This window comes from Macaca thibetana, chromosome 5, assembly GCF_024542745.1.
Source record: "Macaca thibetana thibetana isolate TM-01 chromosome 5, ASM2454274v1, whole genome shotgun sequence".
In the NCBI taxonomy this organism is placed as follows: domain Eukaryota; kingdom Metazoa; phylum Chordata; class Mammalia; order Primates; family Cercopithecidae; genus Macaca; species Macaca thibetana.
In genome coordinates this window covers 156,141,745-156,157,840 of record NC_065582.1, presented here as the reverse complement: position 1 = coordinate 156,157,840, position 16,096 = coordinate 156,141,745, and the positions used below count along the sequence as shown (strand labels likewise).

Below are 16,096 nucleotides of genomic sequence, written 5' to 3'. Positions count from 1 at the left end.
TCCACCTCCCCTTCCACCCCCGCCCCAAAGCCTTTGGCTTTTCTTCGGAAATCCAGACAGAATTGGGCATCTTTGTTAATTGCCGTTGGGGACGCCCAGCCGTGCGCTTTCGCCGGCTAACGTCGCCTGTGCTCCGAGCCTGGTTTGCTCACCTTTGAACTGCAAAGGGATCAAGTTCAGCTCGAGTTCCCTGCATTGGGACTAAGAGGAAGGAGAGAGAGCGTGCAAGAGAGCGAGTGGGAGAGGGGGAAAGGGGAAAGGAGAGGAGGGAGGAGAGAGAGGAGGGAGGAGAGAGAAAGGGAGGGAGGGAGGGGAGGGATCGAGAGAGAGCGGGGAGAGAGAGAGAGAGGCTGCAATCTCCTCCCTGAATCGCGCACAGCGCTGCAGATCCCACTGCTCCGACATGCGGGCCGAATGCAGGTGAGAAAAGGCACGGACTCTGCGGCTGCGAACCCAAACTTGGGCACCGCACGGTGCGCACGGCTCAGCCTTCGCCCCCGCGGGCGAAAGGCTGCTGCGGTTTCAGGCGGCGGCTTCGTGACTAATGACCTTGCGCAGAGTTGTTAAGAAAAAAGAGAAACCCGCGCTCTCCGGGGTGAGAAGGGACTGACTCTCTGGGCGTCTCTGAAGATGGCTCGGGCTTCTCTTTGGCGCGCCGGGGGGACCCGGACGCGGACCGCGCTGTGACGCGAGTAGTCTCCACTGCACCGTGCCCGAAGCGACGTGCCGGGGGATTTTTCATTCTCTATCTGTTGACTGGCTCCCCCGCTGCCTGAGCAGAGTCGGAGTTGAGACTGGCTTGTTGCTGGCCCCAGCGCCTGGTGCAGGAAGCCACTCACGTTTGCTTGGGCGGCCGGAGTCGGAGCAGAGCCTGGGTTTGGAGTGAGTGTCTGGAACGTGAATTGGACTCAACTCGAGTAGCAGCAAAGACCGGCGGGCTGGCAGGCGGGGGAGGCTGCAAGCTCGTTCCCCACCTCTTCCCAGCCCCACTGCCCGTCTGCCGGAGCAGTTCTGGCCCCTTCCGACAGAGCGGGGACGAGAGCCGGGGATTCTCCGCCCGCTGCGGGGATGACTCTGGGTGGGGGGGCGCCGAACCCGCGGCGCGCAGTGTCCCGTGAACTGTGAGTACTGCGACTGAACGGCGGCCGGCAAGCGGGCGATTAGCACCCATTGCATGAATTATGAAACAATAACTTTCGGAAGAAGCAGGAGAAAAAAAAAAGCATCTATCGCTGCCCTCCCACCTCCATTCCCGGCCGACTCTCCACGCCGCTTTTGCCCCCTCCCTCCCCTCTCTCTCGCTCCTTCCTTTCCGGGAGAGGGGAGAGGACTGGGAGGAGGGCAAGCGGCCGGCCCCGGAGGAGGGGGGCGCCGAGGGGGCTGTGGTTAGAAGGAGCAGTAGCAGCAGCAGCAGGAGAAGATGCTGAGGATGCGGACCGCGGGATGGGCGCGCGGCTGGTGCTTGGGCTGTTGCCTCCTCCTGCCGCTCTCGCTCAGCCTGGCGGCCGCCAAGCAGCTCCTCCGGTACCGGCTGGCCGAGGAGGGCCCCGCCGACGTCCGCATCGGCAACGTGGCTTCAGACCTGGGCATCGTGACCGGATCGGGTGAGGTGACTTTCAGCCTGGAGTCCGGCTCCGAGTACCTGAAGATCGACAACCTTACGGGCGAGCTGAGCACGAGCGAGAGGCGCATCGACCGCGAGAAGCTGCCCCAGTGTCAGATGATCTTCGACGAGAACGAGTGCTTCCTGGACTTCGAGGTGTCGGTGATCGGGCCCTCGCAGAGCTGGGTAGACCTGTTTGAGGGTCGGGTCATCGTGCTCGACATCAACGACAACACGCCCACCTTCCCGTCGCCCGTGCTCACGCTCACGGTGGAGGAGAACCGGCCGGTGGGCACACTCTACCTGCTGCCCACCGCCACTGACCGCGACTTTGGCCGCAACGGCATCGAGCGCTACGAGCTGCTCCAGGAGCCCGGAGGCGGCGGCAGCGGCGGCGAGAGCCGGCGCGCCGGGGCGGCCGACAGCGCCCCCTATCCCGGGGGCGGCGGGAACGGCGCGAGCGGCGGCGGCTCGGGAGGCTCCAAGCGGCGGCTGGACGCCTCAGAGGGCGGCGGCGGCACCAACCCCGGCGGCCGCAGCAGCGTGTTCGAGCTGCAGGTGGCGGACACCCCGGATGGCGAGAAGCAGCCGCAGCTGATCGTGAAGGGGGCGCTGGACCGCGAGCAGCGCGACTCCTACGAGCTGACCCTGCGGGTGCGCGACGGCGGCGACCCGCCTCGCTCCTCGCAGGCCATCCTACGGGTCCTCATCACCGACGTGAACGACAACAGCCCCCGCTTCGAGAAGAGCGTGTACGAGGCCGACTTAGCTGAGAACAGCGCCCCGGGGACCCCCATCCTGCAACTGCGCGCAGCTGACTTGGACGTGGGGGTCAATGGGCAGATCGAGTACGTGTTCGGGGCGGCCACCGAGTCGGTGAGGCGACTGCTGCGCCTTGACGAGACGTCCGGCTGGCTCAGCGTCCTGCACCGGATCGACCGCGAGGAGGTGAACCAGCTGCGCTTCACGGTCATGGCCCGCGACCGTGGGCAGCCCCCCAAGACCGACAAGGCCACCGTGGTCCTTAACATCAAAGACGAGAATGACAATGTGCCATCCATTGAAATCCGCAAGATTGGGCGCATCCCCCTCAAGGACGGGGTGGCCAACGTAGCCGAGGACGTTCTGGTCGACACCCCCATCGCTCTGGTGCAGGTGTCCGACCGAGACCAAGGCGAGAACGGGGTGGTCACCTGCACCGTGGTGGGCGACGTGCCCTTCCAGCTCAAGCCAGCCAGCGACACCGAGGGCGACCAGAACAAGAAAAAGTACTTTTTGCACACCTCGACCCCTCTGGACTATGAGACCACCCGGGAGTTCAACGTGGTCATCGTGGCGGTGGACTCAGGCAGCCCCAGCCTCTCGAGCAACAACTCCCTGATTGTGAAGGTGGGAGACACGAACGACAACCCGCCTGTGTTCGGCCAGTCGGTGGTGGAGGTTTACTTCCCTGAGAACAACATCCCGGGCGAGAGGGTGGCCACAGTGCTGGCGACAGACGCAGACAGCGGAAAGAACGCTGAGATCGCCTACTCGCTGGACTCCTCTGTGATGGGGATCTTTGCCATCGATCCCGATTCTGGGGACATCCTGGTCAATACGGTGCTGGACCGCGAGCAGACTGACAGGTATGAGTTTAAAGTTAACGCCAAAGACAAAGGCATCCCCGTGCTGCAGGGCAGCACTACAGTGATTGTGCAGGTGGCTGATAAGAATGACAATGACCCTAAGTTTATGCAGGACGTCTTCACCTTTTATGTGAAAGAAAACTTGCAGCCCAACAGCCCTGTGGGGATGGTCACCGTGATGGATGCTGACAAGGGGCGGAATGCAGAGATGAGTCTGTACATAGAGGAGAACAATAACATTTTTTCTATTGAAAATGACACGGGGACAATTTACTCCACAATGTCTTTTGACCGGGAACATCAGACCACATACACTTTCAGAGTCAAGGCTGTGGATGGGGGAGATCCTCCCAGGTCTGCCACAGCTACAGTTTCGCTTTTTGTGATGGATGAAAATGACAATGCTCCCATGGTTACCCTTCCCAAAAACATTTCCTACACTTTACTGCCACCTTCGAGTAATGTCAGGACAGTAGTAGCTACAGTGTTGGCAACAGACAGTGACGATGGCATCAATGCAGACCTGAACTACAGCATTGTGGGAGGGAATCCCTTCAAGCTGTTTGAAATTGATCCCACTAGTGGTGTGGTTTCCTTAGTGGGAAAACTCACCCAAAAGCATTATGGCTTGCACAGGTTGGTGGTGCAAGTGAATGACAGTGGGCAGCCTTCCCAGTCCACCACGACTCTGGTGCATGTGTTTGTCAATGAAAGTGTTTCTAATGCAACTGTGATTGACTCCCAGATAGCTAGAAGTTTGCACACCCCACTCACCCAGGATATAGCTGGCGACCCAAGCTATGAAATTAGCAAACAGAGACTCAGTATTGTCATTGGTGTGGTTGCTGGCATTATGACAGTGATTCTAATCATCTTAATTGTAGTGATGGCAAGGTACTGCAGGTCCAAAACTAAAAATGGCTATGAAGCTGGCAAAAAAGATCACGAAGACTTTTTTACACCCCAACAGCATGACAAATCTAAAAAGCCTAAAAAGGACAAGAAAAACAAAAAATCTAAGCAGCCTCTCTACAGCAGCATTGTCACTGTAGAGGCTTCTAAACCAAATGGACAGAGGTATGATAGTGTCAATGAGAAGCTGTCAGATAGCCCAAGCATGGGGCGATACAGATCTGTCAATGGTGGGCCTGGCAGTCCTGACCTGGCAAGGCATTACAAATCTAGTTCCCCATTGCCTACTGTTCAGCTTCATCCCCAGTCACCAACTGCAGGAAAAAAGCACCAGGCCGTACAAGATCTACCACCAGCTAACACATTTGTGGGAGCAGGAGACAACATTTCAATTGGATCAGATCACTGCTCTGAGTACAGCTGTCAAACCAATAACAAGTACAGCAAACAGGTAAGATGTATCCCAAATATATTTAAACATCCCTAGGAGGCTTAATAACTCTGAGACAGATTATCTTCTGTAAAGTTTTGTCTTCTCGTTTTTAAAGTTATTAAAATCTTAACAGTAGGAATTTAATGTTAATTTTTGCACCATTAATTTAGCAAAGGCCATCTACAAGAGGTATACCACTGTATTTTGCAAGTTAGAATTAAGGTTCACTGAACTACTGAAGGAAGTATTCAGAGTAGGCAGTATTTTGTAGTTCTCTTTGCACTTGACATCCCTAATTCATACTACATTTTTTGTTTCCAGAATAAATATGTATGTATTACTTAGATGGTTAGTTTTCACCTGAAATTATTTTTCTTTTATGGCAACTAAGTGGATAATTGCATCCAGAGAAAAAGTTTCTAAAGTTACTACTGGTGTCTATGCAAATTGGATACCATAAAAGTTTTAGCTATGTTATTTACAATGTAGGATTTTACAGATAAATAGATGCTGAATCATGCAGACGTAGTACTAAGTCTGAGATATTGAAATACTGACTACTTTGATGAAAATGCTGGTTTAAAAATATTTACTGATATGCAAATGTCATGCCAAACACCACTTTCAATCTTTTATATCTATAATAATCAATACCTATAACAATTAGTATTCGATAATGATATGCAGTCACCATTTGCATACTTCCTCTTTGGTATTAAAAGTTTGCAAACAAAAATACATCGCATGAGCCATTTATTATTTGAGCCACGTAATGAAAGTATTCATGATTGATGTACTGTCTGCAAGACTATTTTGGCATGCATTATGATATATTGAGAATGTAAAGATTATGTGGAATATTTGACATAATTGTTTCTCAGTGAAATGTAGAAACAGTAAAAAAACATATATTTTGAGGTGGAACTTAAGCAAAACTGAAATTTATTTTTGAAAGTTTTCCTTGTGTGATATACAATCCTCAGAAAGTTTACTTTGGATACCCACCAAAGTTTGCCACACATAAATAAGATCTTTTGGAAAGGGCTGTGTCTCATGGTACAGCAACCTCAGCTAATAAAACATTATGTATTTCTTACTGTCAGAACCCATCTCAAGAAACACAGTTATGACTGTCAATCTAATTTCTATTAAATATGCTTTGCATGTGGAATGTGGAATCTGAGAAGAACTGAGGCAAAGGAAAAAGTTATTTTATAGCCTCATTGAAGATGGTACAGAAAGAGATATTAATCCTTTATTGCTTTCATGACTACTGAAATTAGTTTTTTAAATAAATATTTTCTATATATAGTACTTTACTATAGCTATTCAGATAAGGAGAAACAGTCTGAATAAGCTTTTATATCTAATAACAAATGCAATCCAAGAAAACACCAGTTCGAACTACATTTGCATTAAATGGCTTTTGAAAATATGTCCTTTGGTGTATATGAATTTGAATTATTTATTTATTTTAAACCAACATTTAACATAGTGGAGTGTTTATATCTGTTGTATTATTGTGTTACATGGAGTTAGAAGCTGATTTTTGTATTGTTTTGGTGCTTTTATCAGTTTTGTAAACAAGGAAGATTCTAGCTAAAATGGTAGCACATTTTACAGATTACTTATAAACACCCCAAAATAAATTGAGATTTGTAGACATTTCTCTAGAAAATAGTTAATACGTAATGCAAAGGAGTGTGAAGAGCTCTGTCTGCAGAATGTTTACCTCTCGGTTCTTATCTTAATGGTACTTCTGTCCTGTGGCTGGATAGCATTTGCATTCTGAATTGTGTAATCTTATGCTTTTGAGTGGACATATCAAGTGACACTTTTACCGATATTTTATGCAAACAGTTCATATGTTCTGTGCTGTCACTTAAGCTTCATTTGGCTCATCAGATGAGGTTAGCTCTATGTTCTTGAATATTTAAAACAGCTAATATCAAGACTGTTGGCATCCTATTTAAAAGGCAAAGTGATATGCTTATAAATAAACTAATATATGGTGTTAGCCTCTTAACTGAGGAAAGCAGTCCATATTCCAAAAGAGAAAACCTTCAAAGCAATTGGAATGAATCACACAGTTTGCCCAAAGTGACTTTGGAAAACTTTTCTGTCATTAGGTATTCAGAAGAAGAATACACTTTTAATCACAAGTAAATAGCTGACCTAAAATGAAATAAAGGCAAATGAAACACATTCCCCTTAATGTAATTAGTAATAGTAATGGATATGCTTCATCTTCTCAATATTGCTGTCAGGGTCAAGGGATCCATTTACAAAGTTACATTCCGTTTTGACATCTGACATAAATAGAATCCTTTTTGTTCTGCTTTTTGTTTGTGCCATAAGTAGATAATTTCCTATTTTTATTTTTAAAATATATGCACTTTAATTTTTACGGAACTACCAAAATATATTTTCTTTGATTAAACCTGATTTAATCAAAGAAAATAAAAGAATACAAGGTTTCGCAGTAATTTCCTTCTTTTGATAAATGGATTTATCTAAGGTAAAATTAGACCATTGTATTCTTTCAATTCCATATAGCAGGGTCTAATTTAAAAATTGAGATTTCATTTTACATAAAGCCTTCGTTTTATTTATAGTTTTCCTGAATTGCCTTATTGCAGTTCTTTATTTGTGAAAAAAATTCAAGTGATGTTTCTTAAGAGTGTTATCTTTATGAAAATTAGACATTTTAAAGTGTTGTACCTAAGTCCTGTTGTTTTCATTATAATAGGTTAAACAGCTTTGTAGAAATAGAAGTTTGAAAATAATACTCTCCCTTAACCTCTTACTTTTTGTTTTGTTTACATAGACTTGAGAGGCATTCAAATCAAGCTTCTATAGTTACTCTTTGGCAGACTCTAGGAGATGTGTGTGGTAGAGCTGCTGGAATTATTTCCGAAATTCACGCTTTAGAAAACTCACTGATGATGTAGCCCAAATTTTCATAGTTCATACCTTTGCATTTCCAACAAAAGCCTTTGCTCTCAACTAAATAATGTGTTTAGTTGAGCAAAATGTGGATCATTGACAGCATTACTGAGATTAAGTATCCACTTTTCTGTTTCATTCTTCCTTGGTAAACCTGGTCTTGGTGGTTGTTAAACTTTTGTGAACTAGAAGTACAAGTGTGCTTTTCATTCATAACGTAAAGGCAAATGCATTCTATTTTTCTGTTTAAGTCTTCGGTATTTTACTATGTGCTAAGCATTTTTCAATTTTCTTTTAAAATAATGTAATCCCCCCAAAGAGTAATAGTATGAAAAGTACAGTTACTATTTTGCTTATTATTCTTGAATTCTATTGAGCTTATCCTTGATATGCTGTTATTTAGATAATGCACTTACAAGTAAAAATTTTATTGTATTTAGTAAATGGAAAGTAAGGTAATTTATTTTTGGCAAGAACTTAGCTTGAATAAACACCCATTTTAAAATCCATTTGCAGCTGATCCTGAAATACAAATAATTTACATTAACTTCAGTGACAGTTTCACAGTTTGTCTTCATAATGTTCTCTTTAATGATCAAATTATGTTCAATATATTCATTTTATACTTAGTGAAAAAATATGGGAGAACTTATCTTTTTAATTGCTTCAATTTTGGAAGCAAATGGTTGACTTGCTGTCATGTATTAAGCAATAAGAAAACTAAATGTCAATTCATTTATGTTTGTGTGTGTGGGTGTGTGTGTATGTATATATATACACACATATATATATATAGAGAGAGTATATATATATTCTTTAGTGGAAATGCATCTACATAGTGATGCCAACCATAGCTTCCAGTGCTCATTCTGTAAGCATAATTTTTACAATGTGTTTCTCCTGTCTATAACCAAGGATGTTTTCATAAGGCACAATGAATCTGCGTATGGTGAAATTTCTGTTACATTTGGCCTGATACCATAAGCAAAAGACTAATAGCTGATGGAAGTTAGGCTGTGTCTTTACTCATCTAGTAAAGCAACATTATCTGGATCTCTGGATGTCTATGAAATAAGGAAAATGTCATCCATTGATTTGATCAGCAATGAATTTGCCAATTTATATGGAAGTCCTCATGATTATTTGAACCTTATCCAAAACTTATCCTAAACCAATTAATGACTTAGCTATAAGAACACAAAATCAGTTTAAATACTTTAATAAATCATCTAGTACAATACATAGAGCAAAATCATTTTTTCTTATCTTTCTATCTTTGAGTAATTTCCTATCTCATACGTGGAAAAGCATGAACAAGGTTTATATCACAAACTACACACAGAGACATAAACACACGTATTCGTGCATACCATTTATAGCTGTATTCGTCTTATTTAGTCATGATGTTTATAGATTAATATGTGAAAATATCTAACTTAAACATACACAATGTTGAAATAAAATATGCTATAATCAACATTTTAATGACTGTACCTAAAATCACTAGCATCATCACATTTTAGAATTACAAGGTGTTAAACAGTCCCCTCATTTTAATAGAAGAGGAGACTGAGGCCCAGCATGAAACAGTGACTTGATTGGGATTACAAAATTATCAGGGATATAATGTGCACTAGAGTCCAAGTCATGGAATGTAGTGTCCAGTATTCTTATTTATCTGATCATACCACCTTTGGGGGAAAAAAAACTGAATTTCTGTAACTTTCAATTGCAGTAGAAATCTGTTGAAATTTACTTACTTATTTATGACTATATATTTGGCTATGAAGATTGACATCTTTACAATAGACTATAATTCTGCTTTAGGCTCCAGTTCTTCTGTGTAAAATTATCTAGGAAAATATAATTCAAAATTTACAGAATTTTAAAATAAGTTAATAATTCTTTTCCCTCATATAGGATTGTAATTGATAACATAGAGTAAAGCATCTTAACATGGTTAAGAACGTATATTCTGTTGACAGAATTTTTAATATTAGCACAACAGTGATAACAGACATAAGTTCCTTCCTAGCATTTAGTATATTTCAGTAAAAATTCACTTAAATAGAAAAGAATTAAAACATTCTACACATTATGTATGAAATATTTTATGCATTCTAATTGTGATAATCTTTTACCTTTTCCATCAATATTGATAATTACTTTTGGCTTCTGGGCTTGTTCGCATTTTATCAACTTTGCACATACATTTTCTTTTAGTAGCATCCTTAACACACAGTCATGCACGAATGTTTTCTCTTAATTTGTTTTCTAGCAAGTTTTTAGAAGAATAATCCATTTTGTTAGTTTTCAATTGGATTGCTTCCTTGGTAGGCAGTTAGCCAATCTAGTGTACTAGATTCTAAATTTGCACAGTGACAAAATATAAATTATTGAATCTATTAATTTTAAACATAAAATCTGAACTATTTTTAAAACTAAATATCGTGTGTGACAAAGACATTACTTCATCTTAGCAATCTACTCCATTAGACATTTTAACATCTTTTCTTTCCTGGGAGGGTGTGGTGGTGGAGGTTATGTAGGAGATTTAGTATAATTATATACAGTATTTTAAATATATATATATATAAAACCAATTTTGTTTAAAATAGTTATGTATAAGGAGTATATAATTGATTTCTAGACTATGGCAAAGTTTCCCATTCATTTATTTACTATGACTCTAAAGAAATAGTAAGAGCTGTTCCCATACATCTAGAGTAAGCTTTGCTTTTCTTATTTTTAAAAAACCCTTAGAATCTTTTCTAAAGCAGTGACTCTTTTGCGGTACATTACACAGTGCTTTATTTAGCATTAGTGTTGTGGGAAAAATCACATTCTAAGAAGAATTTAGCTGAAACCACTAAAACTAATCTTAATTATCACTTCTGGTGAATTAATGTTTTAAAGGCGGAATAAAGGTTTAGCTTCAGGAATGTAGTGATGTTTGTATTGAACTCTAATGCTGTGTACAAACAAAAAGCTATTAAAGCTCCCAAATAGGATTCCTCTGACAAGTTAACTTCCCCCACCCCCAATCGTGTTTATTATTTACAAACACAAAATTGGCATTAAAGTTTTTCTCTGCTCCTCAATCTCTACTATAGCTTTCCAATTGGGCATAAGACATTGGGGAAAATTTCTTTATCGATTTTTTTTTTTACCTGCATAAATCTTTATTTTCCTTCTTTCAGATGCGTCTACATCCATACATTACTGTGTTTGGCTGAATTCCACTCTAATATGATGCTCCATTATGCACCATACTGTGATGACCTTTCTACTCCGAAACCTGCTGGAGCCTGCCCTTGGCCGTGGGGTGTCAGCCAATCACTGCTTGTTCCACTTGTTGTACATTTTATGTTTGAGTCTTTTTCTTTCTCATATGCGGGAAAATAGTATGAAAATAAAAAAAACGGATGAAATAGTAGTAATGCAGAAATGTGCTACTAATGGATGTCTGAGTCACCAGGAATTCCATTCTTAAAGAGGCGGTTAGTACCTATTAGACTTAATAGTGACGTCTTAAAAAAATCCAAAAACATATTGCAACAATAAGTTTGAGACTTTGTGTGACCAAAGGGAAATTCACTCTCTCATATCTTTGTCTTTAATACATTAAACACTGATTTTGAATAAAAATCTAAATTGATCAATATTTTTATGTGCCATGTAATCACAGGCCAGTCAGATAGTTCTGTTAGGGTGAAGGATAATATATTTTGCTCATTCTGTGCATGTATTTTTAAATGCTGTTTTGTGTGTTTGTGTGTGTTTCCATATATATATATATATGTATATATGCTAGAACTTTGAGCAATATTTATAAAATATTATCTGTAAAGCAAGTTTGAGAAACTAATTTTTTATATTTATAATGAGCACGGATTGACTTTTTTCTTAATCTTGAAATAGTGACCAAAATATTTATATCATTTTTGAATTTATTTTTTAATTCCTTAAGAAAATTCAGAACTTTTCAGTTTGATTTGCTAAAGTCACTGTAGTCACATTCGGAAGGAATATGTGGCTTTCTCTTCTTTATGGACTATATTCATCAGAAGTCCATATTTATTAAACATCCTGTTTGATGTCAGATAACATAAACTCAAGCAGCTTCAAAGAGTTCAACATGTTGCATATTGTTGAGAGAGTAAGTGACTGAATTTTAGTTGTATAAGCAATATTATAGGTAGGTCAGGGAGTCGTCTGCATGACCCCTCTATCTCTTTATGTTTATATGTTTATGTCTTTATTTGTTATGTCATATGTGTTTATGAGCCTAGAAAATAAGTGTTCCATATATAACATTTAATAATTTTATAATACATACTACGCTATCTGCCCTATTAGAATTTTCCATAAATTTTGGAAGCAAGAATGCCAAATTCTCAAGATCTTTTGGTGAATCACTCTCAATATAAGAGCTGTTTAAGACAAATAAATAAATAAATATTGGAAGGACATTGGAAGTGATAGGAAATGCACTATAACCCCTGTGAATCTCTAATGTATACCTGAGGATTTTTGTTTCATAAGCTGTGTATTTAATCTCGCAAAAGGGGACTTTTCAGAAACATCATTGCAAGTACAGTAAGATTTCTGTATAAAACTTAATTATCCTTAACCTCCCATTTTGTTTTGAACACAAGGACTAGTGTGAAAGGAACCTGTACCAATGTCTGCTTCTTGAAAATGCTTGTTTTCCTCATTCCAAGTAGTAAACGTCACTAGACATACTTCAAATGTAAATCCTGTAACAAGTCACATCAACTGAAAAACAAATTACAGAAAAAAAAAGTCTAGAATTTTGGGTTAATTTAATGTGCAATCAGATAGAAGTGATATTTATGAATACCTTCACAAAGAAGAACATTGTAGGTTAGCATTTTCTAAATAGGTTGCAACACACTCTTGAAGTATGAATCAGTTTATTGAGTCTCTACCACAATTAGAAAAATACAAAATAAAATAGAAAAATACAGAGTACATCACCCATAGTAGCAGTAAATATTGTCTTGTGCAATTTTTGTTTCAGTTGTGTTTGTGTGGAGGTGTGTGTTTCTGTTCTTGGTTGTTAGGTTACAAATCTGTCTTATTGTGGAAGCATTTGAAAATGTTTGAGAACCAGCACTCTAGACTGGGGTAGGAAGTTATGGCTATTTACTATTATGATTGGAAAAACATAGTAAATCAAAGCAGGAAAAAAAATAATGCTAACACTCCCAAGGATTTTAGTGTACTATTAAGCTGAATCAGAATGATCAACAGCATGCTGATTACAGCAACATTTATCAACAGCAGAAAGCTTTTGAGAAGTTTATTATCATTCCTCTACTCTTCTTGTGATTAAAAAAAATCTTTGAACACATGCCATTGGTTTATTGAACAGATACAGACTCCCAGTCCCCCTTCCCAGTCCCTTAACATGCCCAGCGCCTCCCCAGTTACCCCTCACCCAGTTGTTGCTATCAAACTCAGGTCTCTAGGTCAGTAAGTCTCCTTTGTAATTACTGGAACGTACCATTTACGGAGGTGCCTGTGGACAGTGGACAGATGAAGACAGAGCAAACCACATATTATCCTATATATTTTAGCATGTGGATATTTTATTTTAAACTAGAAGACAATAGTTAATTCTCCATTTCAAAATCTGAGAAGGAATATGAGATGCTAGAGATTGGTCTATTTTAGAGTAGTTCATCCTTTGGATAACGTTTCTTTGATCTATCAGTACCAGTCCTGGTATTAAAAGAATAATAAGATAGAGTCTTTGGCCTCAGGGAATTAATGTATTATAAAGATGATAACAGGGCAGAAAAAGAATAGTTTATTTTATTTAGAAATTTTATTTTTTTAAGAGACAAGTGTCTCATTATGTTGCCCAGGTTGGATTCGAACCCCTGGCCTCAGGGGATCCTTCTGCCTCAGCCTCCAAGTAGCTGGGAGTACAGGTGTCCACCACGACAGCAGGCAGAAAAATAAGAGTTTATATTTGTATCATGCCTCTTATGTTTCAAAACATTGAATGCGTGTTTGCTTACTTGTACCTCAGAACAAGCTGTGAGGAAGACCACCAGTATTCTGAGGTAAGGATACTGAAATAATGAACAGCTTTTTCACGACTCTGATGGAACTAGCTAGCTTAATAACCTTATAATGTCTATGAAAAAATATTCGGTCATAATTCAAGAATACCAAAAACATTTGAGGGAAGTTTTGAAATGTATGTTTTGGAATATGGAAGAATTCCTTAGAACAGGTCCAGTTTTTCAAACTTTTTGAGTCACAAACTGTACTTCATACTACTAAAAAAAACCCTTGCTGGTATAATTTGGAGATCCAATTTTCGACTGAACTTATAAACTACAGCCACATATGTGATTAAAAAACAAAACCCTCAAAAATTAGGCAAATCACTTTATAACTCTAACTTTATTTTTTAGGTTATCTTAAAAGAAAACATACCAAAGTCTTTTGGGAGCAATTCCACAGTTGGAAATATCTCTCTGGGAATAATTTTCTATCTGCAACTTTGCAAAACACTTTTCTTTGATGTGCCTGATTTTTTTAATCCATTCGTTTTCAAGAAAATGTATTAATCTTCTGTATCTTTTTTTTTTTTTTTTTTTTTTTTTTTTGAGATGGAGTCTGGCTCCGTGGCTCAGGCTGGAGTGGAGCAGCACAGCCTCAGCTTAATTTAACCTCTGCCCCCCAGGTTCAAGCAATTCTCCTGCCTCAAACTCCCTAGTAGCTGGGATTACAGGTGCTTGCCACCATGCCTGGCTAATTTTTTGTATTTTTAGTAGAAATGGGGTTTCACCATTTTGGTCAGGCTGGTCTCGAACTCCTGACCTCAAGTGATCAACCCACCTCAGCATCCCAAAGTGCTGGGATTACAGACGTGACCCACCACGCCTGGCCATGATTTTCTATATCTTTAGTACACACCGCAAAGCTTTGGAGTGAAGATACAGCAACAACTAGAGTAAGTTCCCTGTCTTCGTACATAGGACAATTAAGAAATAATATATATGAGGCAAGGGAGACATGAAGCTCAGAGGGACTGCCGTCAAGTTTTTTCTTGCCATCACAGTATTTCCAGTGTCCAGTAGAGTGCTGGGCTTAGAGGAGGCACTCATAAATGTTTGTTGAACAAATAAACAAAGGGCCTGGGCTTTGTTGCTAGGTAGCCTGCAGATCCATCCACATTGGGTTGTTGAAATATGGTGTGGCTATTTTATATCAGGCTCTGAGAGCCTCATCGTTGCTGTTTTCTGCCCCAGCTGGGTGGGTGTCTCCAACATGAAAGTCTACCTGCTGTGTTGGCCGGAGTCCCTGCCTTCCTTGTGTGGTGTGTGACCCTTGTTTCCGTAGCACATGGGCAATTCTCTGATCTCCCCACTTCCCTTCTCCTTGGTGGTGTAAGCACGGAAGCCTTAGACAAGCTAAACTAAAGCAAATGTTTGAGGCAAGTAAGAGAAACCCTGGTCGTGCAGTACACTTTGACATTTTGAGGGGGTACGAAGAACAACCACAAAAACATACAGATTTTTAGCATTTTTCTGAATATCATTATCTGGAGAAGATATAGATACATGTGCACACAAACACACGCACGAATCTCTGTTTTCGTCAGCCGATATGTTCCTGCAGATATTATTCAGTCTAATGTCAGGCAGTCTTTTTTTTTTTTTTGAGACGGAGTCTCGCTCCGTCGCCCAGGCTAGAGGGCAGTGGCGCGATCTCAGCTCACTGCAAGCTCCGCCTCCCGGATTTACGCCATTCTCCTGCCTCAGCCTCCCGAGTAGCTGGGACTACAGGCGCCCGCCACCTCGCCCGGCTAGTTTTTTGTATTTTTTAGTAGAGACGGGGTTTCACCGCGTTAGCCAGGATGGTCTGGATCTCCTGACCTCGTGATCTGCCCGTCTCGGCCTCCCAAAGTGCTGGGATTACGGGCTTGAGCCACCGCGCCCGGCCAAGCAGTCATGTTTAAAGGTGAGGTGCGGCATATCTTGGTTTACTAAGCAAAGAGGAATATGCTGTATCTTGAGAGCAATGGGCAGTGATTTGAGAGCAGAGGGATGCCTTGCAACTGAAAGTCACTTCTAAGCAGCCCAGAATATTCGAAGGACTCCTCTTTTAAAGTGTAAACGACCATAAGTGATCTCTGAAGGAGTTTGCTTCAGCCTTTAGCTCGCCAGGGTGTAAGCTGCTCTAAGTGGATAACTAGGTCAGTCACTCACAAAGATCAATAGTCCTTAAGAAACGGGAATTTTGATTGGGGCCTTGAGGAAAGATGGGTAACCTTGAGTAGCTTAGAAGACTGAGACTGTGTTAAGGTGTTTTGAATTCTAGTGAGGAGTTGGGGAGGTAGGGTGAGATTATATCAGAGAAGGATGTTCAAGCCTGACAAAAGCAAATGTTTGTGGCCTGGAATTTTGGACCAGGGCCTTGGTGACCATAAGGATGCCAGTAAACATCATGAAATATGATTGCAAGATTAATGTGAAGAAGTAGGAAACCTTCACTTCCTCCCATTTAGACCAAGTGGCTTGTTTGGGTTTG

At 41.2% G+C, this 16,096-nt stretch overlaps 1 protein-coding gene across 12 annotated transcripts in view; it reads left to right on the top strand.

The window, feature by feature from the left end:
* The first annotated feature begins 301 nt into the window (after positions 1-301).
* The window catches only part of PCDH7 (protocadherin 7), a 427,914-nt gene continuing 412,119 nt past the window's right edge, over positions 302-16,096 (top strand). For 11 of the 12 annotated variants that reach the window (XM_050791303.1, XM_050791300.1, XM_050791304.1 and 8 more), the window contains exon 1: positions 302-4,594. In XM_050791303.1, coding sequence (XP_050647260.1) covers positions 1,421-4,594 — 3,174 coding nt within the window. In that variant the 5' untranslated portion in view covers positions 302-1,420. Of the gene's footprint in view, positions 4,595-10,722; positions 13,960-16,096 lie in introns of those variants that run through there. The other variant, XM_050791308.1, reaches the window with a different exon arrangement.